General features: G+C 43.6%; 1 protein-coding gene across 2 annotated transcripts in view; it reads left to right on the forward strand.

The window, feature by feature from the left end:
• Nucleotides 1-24,079, forward strand: part of PNPLA7 (patatin like phospholipase domain containing 7) — a 208,029-nt gene that overhangs the window by 179,065 nt on the left and 4,885 nt on the right. For both annotated transcript variants that reach the window (XM_036748628.1, XM_036748627.1), the window contains exons 27-34: nucleotides 4,036-4,192; nucleotides 12,213-12,329; nucleotides 13,814-13,883; nucleotides 14,991-15,107; nucleotides 17,565-17,713; nucleotides 18,314-18,466; nucleotides 19,187-19,297; nucleotides 21,714-21,798. In XM_036748628.1, the coding sequence (XP_036604523.1) occupies nucleotides 4,036-4,192; nucleotides 12,213-12,329; nucleotides 13,814-13,883; nucleotides 14,991-15,107; nucleotides 17,565-17,713; nucleotides 18,314-18,466; nucleotides 19,187-19,297; nucleotides 21,714-21,798 (959 nt within the window). The remainder of the gene's footprint in view (nucleotides 1-4,035; nucleotides 4,193-12,212; nucleotides 12,330-13,813; nucleotides 13,884-14,990; nucleotides 15,108-17,564; nucleotides 17,714-18,313; nucleotides 18,467-19,186; nucleotides 19,298-21,713; nucleotides 21,799-24,079) is intronic.

Genomic DNA, 24,079 nt, shown 5'->3' on the forward strand with positions numbered 1-24,079 from the left:
TGGGAAACCTGCAGCCTCAAGGCCACATGTGGCCCTCTAGGTCCTCAAGTGTGGCCTTCTGACTGAATCCAAACTTCACAGAACAAATCCCCTTAATAAAAGGATTGGTTCTATAAAACCTGGACTCAGTCAAAAGGCTGCACCCAAGGACCTAGAGGGCCCCATTTGGCCTCAAGGCTGCAGATTCCCTACCCCTGACTTATATATTTAGGTTCTATATCCTTTTGAAGCTTACTGTGGTATATAGTATGAAATTTTGTTATAAACCTGCTAATCTGTGTTCTGGTTTTACCATTTGTTCCTCTTTCCCCCTGTAGTTTACGTTTTGGGGGTTATCAAACACAAGGTTACTGCATTTGATAGTGTCTTACTATTCTGATTGACTTCTCTATTTTTTTAACCAATGCCAAGTAATTTTACTGCCTACTTCTTTGTAATACAATTTGAAGTTTGTAAGGGAATATTCCCCTTGCATTCTTACCCTTTTTCATTATTTACCCTTTGTTACTCAAAAAGAATTTATTATAACTTGGTTAGTTCTATAAAATAATTCCTTGGTAGTCTTAGTAAAGCACTGAATCTATAGGTTAATGTAGGTTTTGTCATTTAGGCTCATCTCAGCCATGAACAATAAATACCCCCCTAATTATTTGTCTTCTTTTATTTCCATAAAGTGTTTTCTAATTGTAGTTATGTAAATCTTGAGTATGTCTTGGGAGGTTGGCTTCCAGATATGTTATGCGTTTTGTAGGCATTTTGAATGGGATTTCTCCTGCTATCATTTCCTCCTGGTTTTTGTCATTACTATTTGGAAATACTTGTGATTTTTATTTATTTTGTATCATACTTCACTAAAGCTTTCAATCACCTTTTTTAGTTTCTTCATTGATTCTCTGAGATTTTCTAAGTAAACCAACATGTCATCTGCAAATAGAGATAATTCTGTCTCCTCTTTGCCAGTGTTTATGCCTTTAATTTCTTTCTCTTGTCTTATTGCTGTGTCAAATAATGTAGGGCAAGGGAGCAGGCAAAGAAGACAGTAATCCCTGCATTATAAAGCAGATGCCACTGGTTACTAGGTGTGTGGTGTGTGTGTGTGTGCATGCATGTGCACACGTGGGCACATGTGCACGCACACACATGCACGCACACACACACACAGAGTCATGTTTGCCATTCCGACATTCACTTGTAATAGAAACCCTCTTGTCTCTTTTCCACTTAGTCCTTGATCAACCCTTCCTGGCTGCCTTTGCCCCCATCATTCTTGGACAATACTTGTATGAATACATTAGGCTGAAAGCTACTGTTCTCATGGAAGCTCTGTCAGTCTGCAGGGGCGATTATCATCCATGGAATTTGTGTAAACCACCCATATGACTAGTGACATTTCCATTTAAGCAGAGCTTTTCTAGCCAGACATTTCAGTGACTTTTGTTACATATTCAGACAAATATGTTGTCCAAAGGTAAAATATGATGACTTCTTAATGCCTAACTACTCTTCATAAGAATAAGGTAACATTTTAGTGGTATTTCTGAGCTTTTCTAGAGCCTCTCCTTCAGGCCTGATTTCACATGAACAAGATGAGTCTAACTGTGATGACTCTTTCAACATTAGTCACCTGAAACCTTGGCTCTTCAGTAGATTACAGCTTGTGGCTTCTGAAGCGCACACCCAGAATTGCCAGTTAATGGAGTTTTATTAAAGCTCATGTGTCTTAGAGATGTGACACATTTCTTATCTTGAGCCCTTTGCTGTGGCTAAAATGAGATTTTTCTCTACTCTGGGGATATTAGCTACTCCCAGACCTGGCTCAAATGAAGCTCATTAAGATTACCTATATCTGGTGTTAAAAATACAGCTGTGAAATGTGCTTTTGACAGCTGTCAGCACTTACCCTGTTCTCTCCCAGAGAGGCACAATTGCTTCTGTACCTCCTGCTTTGACCCAGCCTTCAGAGTTCATACTGTTGGGTAGTTTGGAGCCCTGATATATATCACTCCATCCCACCCCACCCTCACACCTCCCATTACCCTCCATGTCTGTGCCAAGCCTAAGTCAGTAATGGCAGGGAAGGTTGGAGAAGCAGGAACTGCTTGGGACTGTAAAATCTCTTCATTGTACAACTTTTGACCTAAAAAATGAGAAATAATCTAAAGTTTTAAACCCGCTAGGATGTAGTGAAATGTGTTAATTTTCAGGGTTGTTCTCAAAGAGAAAAATTTTCCCAGCCTCTATACCTCCAGCCTCAGCACAGGCTTCATCCCATTGTACGTAGTATTTCTCTGCACAGCCTCCAGATCTTAAATCCTAGAAGATCTAATTGGTAAGAACCTAAAGTCTTTGTCTCTGAACCACATTGTGATGTTTTCTGACCCTGATTTCTAAACAATGATGCTTATGCCATTCTTTTCTTAGAAATGAGCTACTGTTTCCAGATTAGGAAATCAAGGTTGCTAATCTTCCCATGTTAAAATATTTGACATGAAGAAATTTGGGGGTTTTAAAAGCTGGGGAGCAAAAGAGCTATCTGTTACAAAGCCTGATCTGTCTGACTTCATCCTCTTCAAATCTGTGTCTTATGCCATTCATTTAGTATGTTGTTTGATAACTTCTAGGTCATGACTGTGATATGGATTTTGGAAATTTTTTCTCATTTGAACCAGGAGTAGGGTCATCTCTGACCACAGGAAACCAGAACACATTTGGTCATGTCCCAGCCCATCTTGTGAGCTGTTGCTTTCCTGATACCCCCAGGTCTGCTTCTGCCTGCTTGGTTAGTTTGTTCTTTGCCCTTCAGAGCAGCCTGAGGTCTGGCTCATTAGTGCTGACACAGCTTCTCTAGCAGCTCTGTTCCAAATGCATCCCACAATAGGTTGCTGGCCACCGAAGAGATGTTTCATCCTGTCACCACTGCAGGCATGTCTCTTCCCCGTGAATTAGCCATGCACATTTTGGGCCAGGGATGGGTAAGCACAGAGAAAGTCTTTGGAGCTTCCCTGGGGACAGTTACTGAATCACATGTCTGGCAGCCTCTGTGATAGACAGATAGATGGAGCAAGCATTTAATAATTGCCCACTATGTGCCAGAGGTGGTACTAGCTGTGGCAGGATTCCCAGTGTCACAGTTTGGGGGCCAGTAGAGTTGCAAACACGTCTATCGTTAATGTCTGCTCATTATTCCCCTAGTGGCTTGAGGGTACATGAGACATTTCATTAGGAGATCTCAGATTGGGGCATATCCACAAGGGTGGCAGTCGTAGTATTTATTGGTCTTTCAAGCCTAAGCAAGGTAGAAAGTAGGCAGGGCTTGGGACGATAGCACCTTGATGGGAATATCGCATTCCAGAGTTTAGCACATCAGTCAGGCAGCATCTAAGCGTTTTTATCTGTAGTGAACTAGTTGGCCCTTGAGCCATGTGTCTCCAAAACCCAAGAGGTAAGGTTTTGCCCCTGACTCATATGTGTAAGTGAGGAAGCCAAGTACAGATGGGTTGCTATGGCTTTGTAGGTAACAGACATATGACTAGTCCTGAAAGCCACAGAAGGATCCTGGGCATAGTAAGCTTTCTCAGGAGTCCCTCTCTGTATCCCTCTAACAGAAAATAGATGAAGTTAGTCTTGGAGAAAAATGAATGATCCTTTCCTTGAGAACCCCTCCCTGCCCCACTCCATACATACTGTACATGCACATACTTGTCACCAGCTTAGCATAAAGCACAAACACTTGATAGGTCTGGCTTCCCTCTTTCCATCTGCAGAAGGAAATCTAGAAGGAAGCCGTTATGCACATGTCTAACTGGTAACTCTGAAGCTTCATTAGGTGCTCTGGCAGTAATAGGCCAGGGAGGCAACTTCCTGCTTAACAAGGGCAGTGCAGCCCCAGTTTGACTCTTCCTCCCAGTTCTTTCAGGATTTGCTTTCCAGGATAATGGTTGTTTTCCACCCAGACACATGAAGCTATTCTCTCAAGGTGGTTAGGAAGCTGAGCCTTCCATTCTCACTTCATTCATTTCTCTTGCTTTTCTATAGAGGTTGCTCCCAAGTTGGTATCATCCAGGCCCTGATGAATGCAGGCATTCCTGTGGATATGACAGGAGGAACCTCAATTGGATCCTTCATGGCGGCTCTATTTGCTGAGGAGCGAAACTACAGCCAGACAAGGATCCGGGCCAAGCAGTGGGCCATGGTGAGTGTGCCCAGAAGGTTGGTTTCATTCTACTCAAGTGAGATCCAGCAGATGGCATGGTGGCCTGGACATGAGGTGGGAGGGATCAGGGAGATTATTAGTTTGTTTCTGTGAGATCCAGCAGATGGCATGGTGGCCTGGACATGAGGTGGGAGGGATCAGGGAGATTATTAGTTTGTTTCTGTCACCACCTCATCAGCATTACTCTTTTTGTGCCTCAGCTTCTCCCACAATGAAGTAGGGTCACAATCCTTGTCTTCTCTCAAGGAAGCTATGAGGGCAAATGAAATAAAGTCAAAAAGGACTTTGAACTCCCTAAAGAAAGGGGGTATGGGGATGAGAGGGTGAAGCATTGTGATGTTGTTCTTTCTTTTGGTCTGGTTTCTGACTAGGAGTCTTTTGTTCCTACAGAGAATTTCCCTTTAATGTGAATGAGAAGATGAGCCTGGGCTTCACTCTCCAGGCTTCAAAAACAATGTAGTCTAGTACAGAAAGTGGAATGCAAGAAAAGACTATTATTGGGGTGAAAAGAAAGTTTTTAAAAATTTAAAAGTGACTGAAACTGGGCTAGCCATCATTGTAACATGGGGAACTTGGAACTGGCAGTGGCAGAGAAGGAATTGATCTGTTTTCTTATCTCTTGTCTCCTTTTAAAAAAGATACTGCAGTTGTTTTTGTAGAACAACACAGAACTTTGATTGAAACTCTGAGTCGGATCAAAAGTGTCTGTTCTTATTTCAAAGGAAGACAAGAATAAAATCTTTTTTCATGCTCAAACAAATTGAGGCAATCAAGTCAGATAGTATTTCTTTCCTGCTGCACATGGTGGGTGGAGTTGACAGGCATGGTCTTCAGCAAGGCCATGTTTGGCTTGGTCTCACCAGCCTATTGTTGGGATTATAGTTTGGCATTTCTGCTGATCTTTCAGGGCCAGTTTTTTCTCTTGAAAGCTGCACTGGTTATCCCATTCAGAGAGCCCCTAAATGCTAAGACTAAAGTAGTCGAAGAGTTATGAAGAATGGATTATCAGCCATACATAATTTCAAAGACAATGGGTGATGACTCTATTAGTAATACAAGAAAACAATAGGATATGATCTGACCAGCAACCCCCAAATTTACTGAGCTTTTCTCCTTGTATGTCTCTTTTTCAATTTTTTCTTTGTCCATTCCTAGTTTATTTCTTACTGTCTTTGCATGTATATGTCTTTCTCTAGAAGTGTCTCTTTCATTTTACCTTCGTCTCTTTTTTCCCACTATTTTCTCACTCCATCCTTCTCATCCTCCTTTTTCCTATAGCTCTCCTTTCTCCCCTTTTATTCTCTTTCCTTTTCCCCTCACCTCTTTAACTGACCAAACTGTGCTACTGAAATAGACCTTTTATTTAGTATTTAGTATAGTTACTAAATAAAACTTTACATTATCTGTTCTTAATTTTAAAAGCAAATGCATAGAAAGTTTTATAGTTCTCTAAGAAAAGAAAAAGCCTAAATGAAGTTGCTTTTTTATACATGATCTTCAATTTTTCTTTTGGGTCAGTGGCCACTGAAAATATATAAAAGTCTAGCCCTGTTATAAATATTCTTCTGCTAGGCCAGGGCTGAAAATGGAAATACTGTATGTGGGCCTACTTAGTTGGAGCAGAGGGCCAGCATGATGAATTCATAGGGCTTGTATGTGAGAGTCTGGGAAGTACTAAAGCGACTGGAAAACCCACATTTAGAATCTGTAACCTATCCTCTTCCCTATCCTGAATTCTTGAAAGAAGCTTCACAGTAAAAGGACCAGGGGTGTCAATTTATACAAAAATATTTATTCTCCTATCTCTATTTTTTTTTTTTTGCCTTATGGATGAAAGACTGAATCAAATGGTACAGCTTGTTCCTTTACGATATTAAATGCTTATCTTCTTAAGCACTGTGGTGATCTTTAGACAGCAATCAAGAGGTTCTGGCCAGTGCCAAAAAACCTTTTTTTTTATTGAGGGCTGGGGAGGGAGTGGTATAAATGTGTTGATCTTAACAAAATCCTGCTTTTCTCCTGCTATTAAACTCTTTTTCTGGCCCAGTTTGTATTCTTAAATTTTAGCAGATTCTCTGACCCCTGTTCCTATCTCTATCTCTTTTTCTTTTACACAAGCTGGAGTCTGAGCTGGGGTGATTGAGTGAGGTACAACTTTTATAACTTATCAGTGGATTGCCCCCCTGCCCCCCACCCTACCCCACCCCCTTTGTGTGCCATCCCTGCTATGCACTAAAGACCTGGAGATGCCAGAGCTCTAGGTGGAAGCACACAGATCCAACCTCAAGAGGACTATCATAGGCAATTCAGAACTTGAGGCTAGTTCTTGCTCCCAGGGCCCTAAAAAAAAGTATTATGCTTCTTAAGCCCTGTCTTCCATCCTCAGCAAAATTGCCCACACACCGTTATGAAGCTACTGATCATAGTCAGGGCCCAAGCAGAGTTTTCTTGGAAATAGCAGAGCTTCTCATGCACTCCAAGTTCTTCATTTGCTGTGTAGCCTTCACTCCTGAAGCCTTTCCTGAAGTGATAAGGTTCACATGCCATGGGGGTACGCTTCGCTATGCTGTAAAATATGTCACCTGCCTCCTGTCCTACATTTATTGATATGAAGAGACCCCAGCTGCCAGACCAGAATAGAGGGGAGGGGAAAGTAATAGAAGTTTCCTTTCTGAGTTTCTTTTGCCAGCGTCACTATATGGGGAGATACATTGGGGATAACAACATGAGGTGGGTTTTTTTCCACTTTTATTAATGCCTTTTGGGGTTTTATTAATGCCAATCTTTCCTTATATTCCCTCCTCCCGTAAACATTTTCCTTGTAAGAATGAAAAACAGTTAAGCAAAATTGACACAATAATTATATCTGCCATTGTCTGCAAAATACCACACCCATGATCCCCCACCTCTCTATTGAGAGAAGGGAGATCTAACAAAAGAAAGTTATGAGGAATTTTATCATACCATCCAAGGAGTAGTGGTTGTCAGAATAAGCATATTCCTACTGTTTAAACATCCATAAACAGGCAGTCTTAATTATCTTAGTCTCAGTTCAGAAAGCTTCTTACTCCTTAGTTCTTGCAGCCCTATCAACATATCCAAACCTGAAGTCATATAAAAGAGTGGTCTCAACTCAAGGACTTGAACCACTTTATCACCCTTTTCCCCCCAGACTGACTGGTTACAAAATTAGCAGCTTTGGTTAACTCAGACAGTCACGTTTCCTAATAACCCCATGCTTGCTTCCCTCCTCCCCTCCTTCCTTGTTGCCTCCCCTAATATGTGCAAGGCTCGTCACACTGAAGAGATGGAGATGTCCGCTGAGGTAGACAAGGCATAGACAGCCTTGCCCTCAAGGAGCTTACAATGTTTTGGAGATATTACTTACAGGACAAAGAAACAATGTGCTAAGTGCTATGAGATTTGAGAGGAAGAAGAGGAGGGATCATTTAGTCTATAACTCCAGCAAGTGTACTAATGGTGATCGGTACTTACTACACTATTAAGATGGTATTTACTTGCATAGTTTTCCCCATTGTGTTTTTCCTTTTCCCTAATTCTGAGAAAGAAATACCATATCTTTTTTTTCTTTTGCACAACCATGAGAAAGCTCCTTCTTCTCTTGTTCCCTTGTTCATGTTCCTATGCTTCCTTTTACTTTTCCTCCTTTAAGCCACTGAACTCCTGGCTCAGACTCCTGTGATTCCTTGATAGACAGGGCAAGTCTTGAGTGAACTTGTACTCACTCACATCTGGAAAAGCCTTACTGGTTTACAAGCAGTATTGTTCTTGCCTTGCTCTGAAAAGGGCTGTTCAGGTGAGAATCCCCATCTATTTTTAGGGGGCAAGTATTTCTATACTTACAGCACACAGTTACTGGCACTACATCTCCTTCCAGAATTACAATGAAAATGTTTGCTCCCAAATGTAGGTTTGTGTCCATTTTGGGAGAGGAGGGAGATATGTGCGTAAATATTAATTGTTGTATTAGTGGAACCTCTATGGTTCCCACATGAAACTCTGAGCTGGGCAGAAGGGATGGCCACTGGACTGAATTGCCACTTAATGAGGACATACAAAGGACTTGGTCAGCGGTGTCATTAAGCGACATCAGAGCATGGGAAGGAAAGTTCATTAGCCACCATTCTGACCTTATTTACAAGGAAGAAGGGGATGAAGGTGTGCTCCATTCCGTTACCTTGGCTTTTCCACTTCTGCTGAAACCTGGAGGACCGAAGTTCATCAAAACTTGTGCTGTTGAGCGGGTAAAACTATTGAAGACACCAAATTTTTCTCTACCATTAGGCACCACCAGATTTTAGTACCCTTAGGAATGCACAGAGACTGGCTGTGTATCCAGGACATCCACTTCTGTATTCCCTTTGAGCTTAAGACTCCTGAATTAAGAAGGAAAAGTCTCCGAGGGCCTCTAATTCCAAAAATGAGTCAGTTTATGAGTCACTTCATGCTCTGAGATGGAAACTATTCCTGTGAGAGAGGAGCTGCCTTTTGGGTCGAAGGACCCTCTGAGAATAGATTGCCACCCTGCTGCTCATGAGACCATGCCATAATCCTAGAGTTACTGAAAAGAAACTGGGAAACAATACTAGAAATCTCTTTGCATCCTGTACTGTTTATTTTTCTCTTCAACATCAAGCTTTTATCTGCACAAAGCCAGCTACAGATACAGAGCAATACAAGCTAAAAAGAATGTGGACATTGGCAATCAGATGAAGACCAGCAGTGGACAACCCCTTGTGTGACCATCCTGCCGAGCGGCGAAGACCTGGACTTTTGTCAGATGAGGCCGGTGCCTAGCACCGTGCTGTGCTCACCCAGCTTCATGCTGACCCCAGCTCAGGACAGAGTCTGAGGCCAGAGGCACCAGGGACACAGGTCCCTTCAGGCTGCAGGCTCCAGAGCCTAAGTGAACAGATCAATGCTTCTTCTCACCTGCATTTGCCTTCCTGTCTCCCCCAACATTCTACTTTCTCCTCCTCCAACTGTTCTGTCATTTACTATTCCCTCTTTCTTTTTTCTGGAGATATTAGTTTTACCTTCAGATCCCATTTTAGAGCCTTTGAAGTATGGCTGGACATAAAATGATGGTGATGCAGATATCACTGATGAGACAGTGAGGCCGTTTGTCCCCCATCTCTAGTGTGTCCCGGTATTTGGCAGAGGTCAGATATCTAGAGCTGAACGTTGGCTCATTTCTGCATTCGTGGGGCTTGTCGATTTCTGGATAAGCTGCCTCTAGGGAATGAGGAAGCAGTCGGTCTAGCTCCTAGATCACGCTGCTGTTGTTACTGGCTCCTGGCTGCTTTCTGCCAGTCCTAGGGGGTCACCCAGGAATCTTGGACTCTTAATCTCTCAAGGAGTCCCCAAAGCCAGAGCCTTTCCAAGGTAGGAAATGGGAACCGAATAGGCATCAGCAACTTTTGGGTTCATGTCCACGGATGTAAAGCAGGTGCTTCCATTCTTTAGTGGTAGAGAACTAACTTTTATGGCAGCAGCGAACCTGGAAATTAGAATGCATGGGTCCTTTCCCTAATTCCATCAGATTTTCTGAGCCACATTAAATCGTTCACAGAGAGCACTGGGCTTAGAGGCAGGAGCATCGGAGTTTGAATTCTGCCTCCGACACTCATTAGTTGTGTGCTCTTGGGCAAGTCCAAGTTTCCTCATGTGTAAAATGAAGGGATTGGAATCCATGACTATCAAGCTTCCTTCCAACTCTAAATCTGTGATTCATTGTATGCTGTGAACCTGTTTACAAAGTGAAGATAATGCTATCATGAATAATTATGAACAAAATGGATGAGCCCAGCCCCTCTTCACCTGTTTCGGTGTCACTGGGATCTCTCTTCTGAAGGAAGAACAGCCTTCTCGTTCCCTTGGCCCCAGGATGGAGGAGCCTAGTCACTCTGGGGCTCACTCCACGGGCTTCCTGCTGTGTTTGCCAGACATCAGGGCCTGAATGATATGGAGATGGCAGGAAATACCGTGTTCCTCTTCCAGCTGAGCCCATGGAGCTAAGGTGCAAGGCCAAATATAATTTTACCGTCATAGGCCTATAGAAGTGGACTGGCAGATGGGAAGAGAAACTTTCCTTTCTTCGTTTACGATATTAGTTTACTCTTCAATTCACTTGATACACTTAAGAGTAAAGAGAGAAACTTTGTCTTCCCTGTCTGAGAAGAAGAATTCCTAAATTTTTGTTATAGAAGTATTATATAACACATTTTATTTTATATTTTGTTACATATGTCGTTATATACATTATATATATTATATATGATATAGCATATAATATATTATATATTGTTTTATATTATATAACTGAATTTTCTTTGTGAAACAAAGTAGATGGGGTTAGAACTTCAGGGTCAGTCCCAAGAAGGCGCTGATTAAGAAGAATGAGATTGTTTCTAAGTGAAGCCAGTTAGGAGGTTTAGTAGAGTACTGGACCCGCATTTAGGAAGACCTGAGTTCAAATTCTGCCTCAGACACTTACTAGCTCTATTACCCTGAATAAGTCATTTAATCTCTCTAAGCCTCAGTTTCCTCATCAAGAGGAAACAAGAGAGTTAGCCTTGATAGCCCCTAAAGTCCCCTCCAATTCTAAATGATCATCTCAGGCTGCACAGAAGCTAGTAGTGTTTAGTGGGCAAGGTTCTGGAGTAATCATGATTGACATTTTCAATCAACGACTTATTAGCTTATGAAACAGCATTCATTTAGTCCCTAAAGTTCTAGCTTAGAGTTTGGGGAGGTGAGTGAGTAGGTACCTGGGCTGCCATGGTGAGGAAGACTCTAGAGCATTCCTGATTCTCTGCACTAGCCTCCAGGCTTCCGTGCCTGTTATGGCAACATAAGACCAGCTAGTACTGCTGCTTAATACTCTTCACTTCGTAGGCGCTTAATCAGTGTGTATTGGATTGAATTGAATGGCACAGAAACTGCAAGGCCACAAATCTTGGCATCTTAAGAAACCAAAGAAAATATGCCAAGATGTAAGTAAAGTTATGATTGCCAGCTTTTCATAATTCACAGGCATCTACCATATGCACCGCTTGTTATCTGTCCCCTCAAATCCACCTTTTTCCTAACTTCTCTGTTTCAGCTGAGGGCACCAACATTCTTTCAGTCACCTAATTTCACAACTTCAGATTCATCCTCGTCTCTTCCCTCTCCTGCAATCCTTGCATCTCATTTGTTGCAGTATCTTGATGATTTTTCCCCTGAAGCATCTCTTACATCATCAATCCCTTTCATTTGCCCAGCCATCGCTGTAGTTTAGGCTCTCACTTCCTCTCACCCAGTCCCAGTCTATTGCAGTAGCTTCTTAATTGGCCTCCCCACCTCCAGTCTCTCCCTTCTCCAAGTCTTCCTTCACACAGTTGCCAAAATGATATTCCTAAAGCACAAGACTGACCGTGTTGTTCCCCTGTTCAGGATGACTCCTTATTGCCTCAGTGATAAAATACAAACTGCTTTGTTTAGCATTCAAAGCTTTTCACAATCTGGCCCCAATCTACCTTTCCAGGATTGTTACATGTTTCTTCCTTTAATGAATTCTATAATCCAGTCAAATTAGCCTACATGCTGTCCCACAGACACAGTATTTTAGCTTTTGTCTCTTTGCCTTTGCATAGACTGGTCCCTATGTTTGAGATAGCCTGCCCTTCCCCCAAATAAGATCTTTTCTCCCCAAATCTTAGGAATCTTAAGTATTGTCCTTTCCTCCCATCTCCGTTGTGCTAAGGCAAAAGCATGTGTCTATTATCAGAGTATCTAAGGGATATGGGTGTCGTCCCTCAGTGTATTTCCCATTGCTATTGCTTCGTATTTCCCCTGCCCTACCACTTACCATAGCCTCAGTCTTCACAATAGTCTACTGAACCTCCTCTCCTTCATCCTGTTTTGTAGTAAAAGCAAAATTAAATGAGCAAGAGTAGGCCTTAGTCTGTCCCTGATTTTCTCCCTCTTCTTCCAGGATATGACTTCAGTGCTGAAGACAGTGCTCGACCTGACTTACCCAATCACTTCCATGTTCTCTGGAGCAGCTTTCAATAACAGCATCAGCAAAGTCTTCAAAGACAAACAGATCGAGGTTTGGCCGGCTCTCGAGGGAAGCCTGGTTGTGTTGGATTATAGTAGAGAGATCCTGATTGACAGGAGCTTCCACCTCCAGGGCCCGTAGCTGAAGCACAGAAAGTCCACAGCAGCCTAGTGTGGCATGTAGCCATCACCCAGGTCTGCAGAGCACATGTTGGTCTCAAATACATCTCATCCCCCTGTGGCCTTTAGGCTAGAGGAGCTGGTATAGCCATAGTGACACTGCCTGTTTGTTTAGCCAGACAAACAGTCCCTTGGGAACTTTAGATGATTGTTTTACTTGCTTTACATCCAGTTGACATTTGGTGTTGAACAATTCGTGCCAAACCTTACCTTGCCAAAATGGGTGTAGGTTTCATCTGGTAGTAGATATCACTTTCCTCATTATACAGAGGGTAAATCTGAGACCCAGTAGGACAGAGTCAACTGCCTAGCAGTAACATAGCCAGGTAGCGACTGCTATGGAGCTAGAATCTTAAGATCATGACTTCCATGCTTGCTTTCTGGATCACGTACATTTTGCAATCTGTGGGCTCAGCAAGTATCATGGAAGGAGGGAGACCAGGGTTTAAGGGGAGTGACCAGTTAAGTTTTAGAATTGTTTGTTGACCCACCATGGTTTCCAAACCTAGGGGCTTCAGGGGTTTGGTCTAGACTGGGCTGCTTTCAGAACAGTGTTAGACAGTCATCCCAGGCCTAAAAGCCTAGAGGCCAAGCTATGAAATAATCACTCCTCATGTACATCCCTGCTGCCATTTGGGAGACTTAGAGAGGGAGGATGATGCTATCTGTGGACAGTTATGCTAGTTCTTGGAGTACGATGCTAATGTAACTAAGGCCAGGGATTCAGTAGCCATATGAGTGATTCACTTCACTTTGTCCCATGGCCACAATCTAGTGTCTCACAAATACCAGTCCCAGTGGAGAAAGGGGAAGGAAGAGAGCAGTATTGATGGCTTAGTGTAATTTCATCATAACTTCTGGGAAAACAACTCAGAATACGTGGCCTACTGATGATGGGTCAGGAATAGGGTTCTTGCATAAGAAAAAATCTGAGGAAATTAGGCTTGAGGATGATCTCTGGGCTAGGCTGGGCTGGAAAACAGAAACGGAAGCTACTAGCCCTGTTCACTTGGTCACCTCACTTCCCTTCTGGGCCTCACTGTCTCCTGTAGATGGGAGGACGAATGCCTGTTTCTTCCAGTTTTGGGGGGATGTAGGACTTCAGCCTTGTTGTAGTGCTCAGGGAAAACCAGGTGAGACTGGAGAGTCTCCTAAAGTCCAATAATCTGCTGATTTATTTATATCTATATGTCTAGATACCAATGTATCAATACCAAATGTTCAGAAAAGAAGACACAATCCTTTCTTTCCCTTCTTCATCCTCCTATAGTAAGGATTTTCTCTCAGCATCATTAGGAAGGTATGTCTTAACCTAGAGGGACACAGCTAAGCTGTATCTCCTATTGTTGTGTCTAGGATCTCTGGATTCCCTATTTTGTTATCACAACAGATATCACTGCCTCTACAATGAGGGTCCACAGAGATGGTGAGTAGCCACTTCACAACAGAAGTCCCACTGAGAAATCCCCTCACTTCTTTGACCTTTCTCGCCACAAGTGTTAAATTGTATGTGCTGTCCTCCTAGACCTAGGACCATCTGCAGAACCAGGGGAAAAGGATGAAGGGTTGAATGTGACTATCAGAAGAAGAAAAGCAAGAGGGAAGAAAGAATCCTAGAGCAAGAACAAAAAGTCAGAAGGGAGGTGGATAGATAGACATGTTTAGAATGCTTAGACTGAAGGGGAGAGCAAAGAGCTATGAAGAGAGTTTATGCCCAAGTGCTGGCCAACTCGTCTGGGGTGTACTCCACTATCTTTCCCAAACTGGCCTGCTCTGCCTATCTGGGAATCTTCTCTGACCACCATCTGCACTAGTCATAGTAGGAGGAAGGATTTTGACATAGTGAGAAAAATGGATACTACCACTGCCAGACTCCCAAGAGAGAGACAGACATGTAGCTTTATCCAAGAAAAGTAGCCATAGACCTCTCTAGGAGGGCATGGTTATCTCCAGGATCAGGCAAGCCCTTTCAGAGCTGCCCAAGATCACATATACCCTTTGCCTGAGTCTTTGATGAGGAATAAAGGCTTAGAAAATAATTGTAGAGCTCTTTGCAAATAGTGAACTTTTATTTAATTGGCAATTGCTGCTGCTGCTGCTTTTGTTACTTAGTGCTACTCTCTGAAAACTGGAGTAAATTTCCCATCAGATTACCTATGGCTCTGGGTGATAAACACCCCCTCCTTTCAAGGCAGGGTGACACGGCCTCAGGGCTAAGAGGAGAATTTCCCCAACTACCACAGTCATAAAATGAATTTGTCCTGCAAGATCTCCCTGCCCTTGGCTGGAAAGTTCTGGTGTTAAAGGAGCCACCCATTTCATGGGCAACATAAAGGACTTTGCCTGATCAGGCCACATGATCCAGCGTCCAGAGGCACATGGTGCTCTCTTAAGCCCTCATTCTCTACTTCTCTTAGGGTTGTCTTGTCCTCCTTGAGTTCCTAAAATCGTCTGTCAGTCTCTCAGGCATCCCAGCTTTCCCTTTGGGTAGAGTTGTAAATCCATTTACTCTTCTATTTCCTCCTTTCTGCAGGCTGCCTGTGGAGGTATGTCCGAGGCAGTATGTCTCTGTCTGGTTACGTGCCCCCTCTCTGTGACCCCAAAGATGGACACTTACTGATGGACGGTGGCTATATCAACAACCTCCCAGGTACAGTTGTCCTAGTGTACAAGGTGAAAACTCTTGAGCAGGGCTGGTTGATTGGATCCAGTCACTGCTGTGAGTCAGTGTACTTTTGGTCTAGAGGTACATTTCCTCACATAAAATTGGCTCCTTTGCCACCTGCTTCTAGAAAAAGGCTGGGGTGGTGGCACGTTTTCTTTAGAATGGGCCAAGAAAAAAACATTTTAAACTAATTTACTGGAATGAGTCCTCATGGAGCAAGGAAAGGAAACACAGACACTCATACACACCCGCAATACTGAACATATGGCTATGTTTTTATTAGCTTAGCTATCAGAACAAGGGCCAAGCATAGAAATAGGCCAATTTTAAGTGCTAGGGAAAGATTAACCCCTTTCTGTGCCAAGTCAGGGATTAAAGCCCTATTTGAGACAAGGTTCCTAGAGGCAAGTCCAGGCAAAATTTCTAACCTTTTAAAGCCATCTTTGGAAGAACATCCCAAGCCAGCAGGACCTTTCCAAGCCTGAAGCAGGCTAACACACTCAAAGGCAAGAACACAAAGATGGTTCTGAAATATCAGGGGACCCCATAACGAAGGACACTGAGCAAGTCAAAATAGTCTCATTAGGTCCTGTAGAAAGTATTATAATAAATAATACTGTGTTCCTTTGGGTCCTGGGGAATAAAATGCCTCATAGGATTAACTGCTAGCCCATATTGTTGCTGGAGCTGATGCTCCCTAGAGTTCTCACCACATACATGTTGAGGAGGTGGCATTATATGTTGGAAGGAGCCCTGGACCAGGACACAGAAGGCCTAGCATCTCATTCTAGCTCTGCTGGTGGTGAGTTACTTAACCTCACCACAATTCAGTTTGCCCATTTCATCATGGGGGTGGGAAAGGGGGGAAGTGAGGTACTTGAATTCAGTGAAACTTGTGAATGAATACTTTGTAAACTCAAGCTTGATACCAGTGTAAGGCACAGTGCTCATACTGATGGGGGTTTGGGGTTACTTGGTCAGTGAGGGCTCTGATGTCTCAGGCACAAGCCAAGGACAGATGTGCCTTTGTAAGCCATCTATCTATTTTCTTATCTCACATTCACTTCTCAACTCCCTGCAGTCTGACTTCCAGCCTCATCACTCCACTGACAGTACTTCCCAGGGTTATCAGTGGTCAATTAATTGCCAAGTTCCATAGCCTTTTCTCAGTCCTTACCCTTCTTGCCCTCTCTGCAGCATTTGACATAGTTGATCGTCTCTTACTTCTTGGATTTTCATGACACTCCTTTCTCCTGGTTGTCTGTCTTTCTGTCTGCCTTCTCTTTTTCAGTTTTTTGGTTTTTTTGCAGGATCATTATCATTGTCCCATATCCTTTTTGTGAGTGTATCCTGGGCTCTCCTCCCTCTCTGTCTTAGTAATCTTGTTAAATCCTTGGATTCAACTATCACCTCTGTGCAGACAACTCCAGATATGTATATCCAGACACAGTCCCTCTCCTGAACTCCAGGCCTTCATCATCAGCTCCCTATTGGATATCTTCAACTGGATGTCTATAGCCATTTCAAACTCAGCATGTCCAAAATAGAATTCGTTATTTTTTTCCACATATTCCCCTCTTCCTCACTTCTGTTTCTGTTGACAGCACTACATCCTTCTGGTCACCCAGGTTGATATCTTCAGGGTCATCCTCAATTCTTTACCCCTTCTGTGCCTTCCCATCCAGTCAGTTGCCAAAGTTTGTCAGTTCTACCTACACAATGTATCCCTTTTTTTCCACTCACACAGTTTTAGCTCGGGCCCTCATCACTTATCAACTTGACTGTTACTACAATATTGGTCTTCCTGCCTCTAGACTCTTCCTTCTGCATTCTACACAGCTGCCAAAATCATCTTCCTAAAGCACAGATCTGACCATATCAGTGCCCTGCCCAAGGAGCTCCAGTGGCTTCCTCTTACCACTGGGACAGAATAAGGACTTTGGCTTTTAAAGCCTTTCACAGTCTAGCTCCAGCCCACCTTTCCAGGTCTCTTGCACATTCCTCTCCTTCATGTACTACACATTCCAGCCAAACCAGAGAGGTTGCTGTTCCCTAGCCAGACTGTTTCATCTCTCACCTTAGAGCCTTAGCATAGGCTGCCCTCATGACTGGAATGTATTCCCTTCTGACCTCTGCCAGCAGAGTCCCTCGCTTTCTTCAAAGCTTAGCTCAAATGCCAGGCTTTTATAGGATGCCTGTCTTGATCTCACCTCCCACCCCCAGCTGAGAGTTATTGTCCCACTTCATCCCAGAAGCCTTTTTATATTTCATTTACTGTATATATTTTATTTCCCCCAGTAGAATGTAAGCTTTTTAAGGGAAGAGACTTTTCATTTTTGTTTTGTGTCTATAGAGGAGCTTAATAAATGTTGTGTTTTTTTTTAAATTGAACTGAATCCATTACCTTGGGAATTACTGGGCCTTCTCCATTCCCCACCCCAGCTGATGTGGCCAGATCTATGGGTGCCAAAGTGGTGATTGCCATTGACGTGGGCAGCAAGGACGAAACGGACCTCACCAACTATGGTGACTCGCTGTCTGGCTGGTGGCTGCTGTGGAAACGCTGGAATCCCCTGGCTACAAAAGTGAAGGTTGCAGTGCCTGGGCTCAAGGGAGGGAATCAGAAATGCCATGCATGGGAGCAGGGAGTGTGAGAGAGCGGCAGGGGCTAGGCCTGAAGAGGAGGATGAATACCATGTGTGCAGGTCACCCAGGGAGCTTTTCCCTCCCTAGCTTCATGCCCAAGGCAGGCCAAATGGACTTTTCCCAGCCTTTCAGGAACTGAATAAATGCTTCACCCTCCAGCTAAATATTTTACCCTCCAGCTACAGCTGAAGCCACAGAACCCCAAACTCCTGCCCACTGCTATGGGTCCCTGACACCTCACATCTATTTTTGACTCCCAGCCCAGGGCTTTTTCCACTATAACATTGATGCCCCTCCAAGGGGAAGATTTTTCTAGTCGCAAGACCCAGCGGTGTCAGGGGACTGGGAACAAGCCAAGGTGTTTAGTGGACCAGGCCTGAAAGAACCAAATGATGATAAATGGGGAGGTTTTGGTCTAGGGGAGTTCATAGTACATAAGTAAAAAGGGAGATATAGAGCAGAACCTGCTGCAAGTGCCTTTATCCAGTCCCTAGAATTGATTACTTGCCTTGTCCCATCCTGCCTCCTGTAACCCTGCGACATAGGTGCTGAATATGGCAGAAATCCAGACACGCTTGGCCTATGTGTGCTGTGTCAGGCAGCTGGAGATGGTGAAGAACAGTGATTATTGTGAATATATCCGACCACCCATTGACCGCTATGGTACCCTGGACTTCGGCAGATTTGACGAAATCTGTGTGAGTGTCAGACTGGCTTGGGAGATGTTGGGAAACATTAGAGGTAGAGGTAAGAATACGTAAAGAATGCTGGGATTAGATTATCCCCTCATTTCTTAGATCTCCAAATCTGGAGGAAGGACCCCCATCCTTAGTCCTCACTAGAGGTGTCCAAAGGGGAGCTTTGTTTGCCTTCCAGTTCGGCGATGAGAAGATAGAAGCCCCCATCTCCAAGATGGAAAGCAGCTATTTTCCTAGAGCCCTGGTTAGGTCCTGTTCTAAAAAAGCCATGGAATTGTCCCATTTTATAACTATTGTGCTGCCATCCTTCCACTTCTAGATTCCCTCACTGTTGAACACAAATTTACTTAGCCTTGGTAGTCCTGATCAATTTTACATACTCAGGACTGGGAGCCAATATCCTTATGAGTGACCTTTAAGTAGAAAGGAGGACTATGAGGGCCAATATATCCTGTGAGTGACTCCAAAGAGTAGAATATTAGGATGTATGACTCCCGTGAAGTAGAAGGTGGGATTACCAATGTTGATGTATCCCTCTGAATGATCCTAGGGCTGATATAGCCTTTTTGTAGTGTGTAATGTGAATGATCATCAGGGCTAAAATGACCCTGGGCGTTATCCCTGGGGCCAGAATGGGATGACAGGGCTGATTTAATCCATGAGGTTAGGGACCACTGATTTTCTGTGCATGCTTGGTGAACATCACCTGTTTCCCATCAGGAGGTGGGTTACCAGCATGGACGGACTGTGTTTGACATCTGGACCCGGACTGGTGTGAGAGAAAAGATGCTGAAGGACCGGAAGGAAACGCGCAAAACAAAAGCCACAGATGTGAGTCCTGGCCTATCAAATAGTGTTCTTCTTCCTTTGCAGCTTCCAATGGGGCTGTATCTGTTTACTCAGACAGAAACTGTTGACTCTTTTCATTTCTGATTTTGGCCTACAAACCCCTTTTAGTAGAAGATCCAGGCTAGAGAAGGAGTTCTTAACCTGGAGTCTATGAACTTGTTTCTTCTTTAATATTTTGATAACTGTTTTTCAATATAATTGGGTTATTTTTTAATCCTGTGTGTTTTAAAATTATTCTGAGAAGGGGCCCATAGGCTTCAATAGACTGCCAGAGGGGGTCCATAATACAAAAAAAAGATTAAGAACCTCTGGGCTAGAGAGTCTCTAGGTTGTTTCCAGTTGTTTCCCTTCATGAGGGATGCACTGGCCCACCTCTGCTAGCCAGGTCTGTTTCTAAGCACTGACTTAGTGATTAAGATCACACTAGGGATGATTAAGATCACACCAGGATGCTCTGGCACATCAAGCCCTGTGAGCCCTCTGTTAATACATGTCCCTCCTTGTCAGTAACAGCAGCCATCTCCCTTTCATGTCTTCTTGTGGTCTATATTCTTTTTAGGGGTTGTCCAATATTCCCTTAGTGCCAACATTATGCTCAGCATTATATAAAATGTATGCCCTCCCCCACCATGCACAATACAATGGAAAGAGCATGGGGCCAAGCATGAGGAGACCTAGTTTCTAATATAAAGGATCATCAATTTAGAGCTGGAAGGTGCATAGTGTCCAGTTTTACAGGTGAAGAAACCAGCCCAGAACGGTTCAGTGAATTTCTCAAGGACACATAGGTAGTAAGTGGCAGAGCTGGGATTCAAATCCATGCCCTGTGACTCCACAGCCAGCATTCACTCACAGTCACCCATATAGCTTCTTCAGCTCTAACTCTGGCATTCACTTTGTTGTGTAACCTTGAAGCACATGACTTAATGACACTTTTGTGTCAGAGAAGGGTCTTGGAATTGGTGAGCCTCAAAATGCCTCCAGTTCAGATATTCTCTTACCACTCCTAGATGTGGTTCACTACTCCTTCTGCATCCTCCTTGGGACTGGGGAGACTGAGCCAAACCAGGTTATGGAGGGTTGAGGGGAAGAAGAGAAAAGGGAGAATCTAGAATCACCATCATCGTTAAACCACGGACTGTTCTGGGTTCCCCATCATCAAATGTGCCAGCTTTGGGTTAGTCTTTCTCTTGTCCTCACGCTGGATTGTGGATTTGGGACTGGAGTTAAGGCAGCAGAGCCTGGAGAGGTTGGGCCACCTGCCCAGGGTATTGGGTATGGGATCTGGGCCTGGGTCCCACCTCTGGAGCCAATGTTCTTTACAAGTGCTTCTGCTCTTCACCTTTCTAGATAGCCTTTTAATTCAGCTTTCCTCTTCAAGCTGTTTTGCCATTTTTCATTTTTAATAGTGTTTTATATTACTGGTTAAAAACAACACCAGCGTCACAGTTTATCAAAAGAGAGATGCCAAAGATATAATAAAATACAAAGAAAACAAAAGAGGGGCAGGATGTGGCCTGCTGTCATCCACCTTAGATTAGATATTGGCAGCCCTCTCACCCCTCCTTAGGAGATGAGAAGGAGCTAGTAGTTGGGGAGGGGGGGAGAGGGAAAGTAGTTAGCTTCTCTATTGCAATCTCACAGTGAGTGTGCTGTGTAAAAAAAGGTACAGTACATCTCTGCTCATAATGCTGACTTGCTCCAAGGGCTGAGTTCCAAGATGGCTACTCAAAGCAGGAGGAATGGTAACCTAGGTCACATGTTAATATTAATTCACATATTAGTGGAATATAGATGATTTCCCAGTACATTGACTCATTGTTCACAACTCTTTATGAAAGAGGTATATGAAAACAGTTCAGTCCCTTCAGGTGAGAAACTGGCAAAGGTGCCTCATAGCAGGGGTTATGACTGACAGAAAAAGTTATTTCTCTGTAACTGGATGCTGGTTTCACCCTTTTCTCGCCTGGCCTTCTCAGGCTGAGGTGCCCAAATGTCATCTTGCAAACCATCAGGTGGTCCTGGGGACCACCAGTGACTCAGAGATGTTTTGAGATAGATGATCAGAGAAGAATGGCGAAGGTACACAGTAGAGATTAGAGCCCAGCACCAAGAGTTGTGTTGGGAACAATGCAGTTTGTTCCCTCTCCAGAGGAAAAGCCTGGTCTTCAGGTCTAGACTCTTCTAATGCCTTAGTTTTCTAAACTTTGAAATAGAATTTAACACAAGAGTGTGTGAGTAGGTACATTTAACCAAGGTAGGAAAAGGAAGCACTCTGCCTTTTCTGGTCAAAGAAATAGACTCATCCTTCTTTGGGAGGGACTGCACCTCATGTATTGACCTTACCTCTGCCTATGCAGCCCAGTGGTTTAACTCAAAGGATTCTCTGTTTATCCAGGTACTCACCTACCCCAATGCCTCCTTCACTGACCTGGCAGAGATTGTGTCACGCATCGAACCAGCCAGATCCACAGTAATTGATGGTGAGTTGGTCTATAGGTAGGATTAGCTTGTTTTCTAGAGGGAACCACAGTCAAGACTCAAGGTTGGGGTTACAGGGAACATGCATCTGGATTCTATTCTCTCCTCTTTCCTACCTTGCTCATAGCCCCAGCCTTTGTACTTCTGTCTGTGAAAGGTGATAGTTATCCCAGGCCACCTCCTTGATTTGGATCACTAGGATGTTACTGCCTGTACTTTGATACTGGTGGCGTTGAATCTCCTTGAAAGCTTTCAGTCCAGCCAAGCAGATTTTTATGTATGGGACATACCCATGACTCCCACTTCTGACCACCATGCTTCCACTGGAAGTTCCCTCTTGTCTGTTTTTCTTCTCTATCCTTATCTGGTGTCTAATTTTCCTCCATCTCTAGCTCTTTAGCACAGTGGGTGGGGCACTGGGCCTGGAGTCCAAAAGACCTGAGTTCAAATCCAGCCTTAGATAATTCCTAGCTGCCTGACCCTGGGCAAGTCATTCAGCCTCTGTTTGCCTCAATTTCCTCAACTGTAAAATGAGAACAATGGTACCTACCTTGCAGAGTTCTTGTTGGGACTCAAACAAGATAATATTTGTAAAGTGCTTAGCACAATGCCTGACACACAATAGGCACTATATAAATGCCAGCCATTGGCCATTATTAGTATCATCTCTCTGTTCTTACTATCTGACCATTTCAGTGGTTCACTCTGGGCCTAACCCAGGCAATCTTTCACTCCTTTGGGGGCTCTCTCTGTCTACCTGCCTCTTTCTCTCTTTCTCTTTCTCTCCCTCCCTTCCTCCTCCCCTAGTTCCTATTATGGAAAGGGGGCTGAATATCCTCTGGTTCTGTTGGTAGAACAGAGACATGGCTTTCTTGGGAGAAGCTCTGAGGAATCCACATCTATAAGTTGCTGTCAGTGGAAAAGCCAAAACTCATACTGGTTCTTTGAAGAAGACCAATGATCCCTGGCCAAATAGTTGCCATTCTTCTGAGCACACAGTATTTCCTTAATAGATATTTATTGAATGAGTGAACAAATGGGTGAATCTAGCTGTTCCCTGCCAAATGTTGTGCAAGGCCAGGCTTGCTGGAGGGGCTCTCTATTTACTTGTTGATTGTTGCTACAACAGTTTACAAAACACTTTCAGATATGTTATCTCATTTATTCTAATCAACAGCCTCCAGAGATGGGCAGGTAGGGATTATGTGCATAATTAAATGAAAGCATGTAGACCTCTTCCTTAGAACTTACAGAAAAAAAAAAAAAAAGAAAAGCTTCATAGTGTTGTCCCGACTCCCATAGGGAGGAGTCCTCATTTTGCCGTATGGAGGCCAGCCCTTTGTTGAGGCAGTGGCCGTAGCTATTGCTATTCTAAATAACAGTCCTCACCCTTCTGCTTAAGGGCTTAGTGCAACTTGCTTCCAAGCAATGAACAAATTAATAAAATGGCATTATGACAACTGTCCCAGTGTGAATGGCAGAAATGATACATCCCACCCACAGGCCCACTTCTGTTCTCATTAAATCCTCATCAATTGCATTTGTCTTTCCCTGGATGGACCAGCATCTGACACAGAATGAAGGGGAAATTTCTATCCTAGGGTGAAGGAGAGATCAGGGCTTCAGCTCACAGGAACATGTGAGACTCTGGAACTGTAAAAGCCAAGCCTAGGGTTTTGAGACAGGCCTTAGAAGGTATAACTGGATTCTCTTCCTAGGTAAATTGCCAGAAGAGTTTGGGGGGAACATATTTTGACCCCCCTCATTAATCTAATGGGAGAGTGCCAAATGTCTATCTAACACATCTCATTTCCCTTGCCCAGAGAACATCTGACCTGCAGGCTTGCAATTAAAAGAAACACTGATTCCAAATGAGGTCTTTGTTTGGACTGACCACGAACGCTTTAGTGCAGTGTAGTCTGGCACTCTTAACGTTCATGTCAGTCTAGGAAACCCCTTGGGAAGGTTACTAAATCAGTAATATTCACTGAGTCTTCATATCATTGCTCACCTGTTCACTAAGAGAAAGGATAATGGGTTTTAAAGCATTTACTTTCTGATTCTCCCAAATCATGTCCTCTCCCAGTTTTCTTTCACAGCCAGACTCTGAGGGGTTTCAGTGGGCTGGAAGCTAAATATGAGTCACCTGTGACAAAAGTGAACTGAACAGTGACTGAGATACATGGTTTCCAAAACAGCGAGGCACTAGGGTTGCTGCCTTCTGACCAGCCCAGGCCACATCTCTAATGATGCATTTATTCTGGGCACCATGTTTTAGAAAGG

The sequence above is a fragment of the Trichosurus vulpecula genome, chromosome 3 (genome assembly GCF_011100635.1).
Source record: "Trichosurus vulpecula isolate mTriVul1 chromosome 3, mTriVul1.pri, whole genome shotgun sequence".
NCBI lineage: Eukaryota > Metazoa > Chordata > Mammalia > Diprotodontia > Phalangeridae > Trichosurus > Trichosurus vulpecula.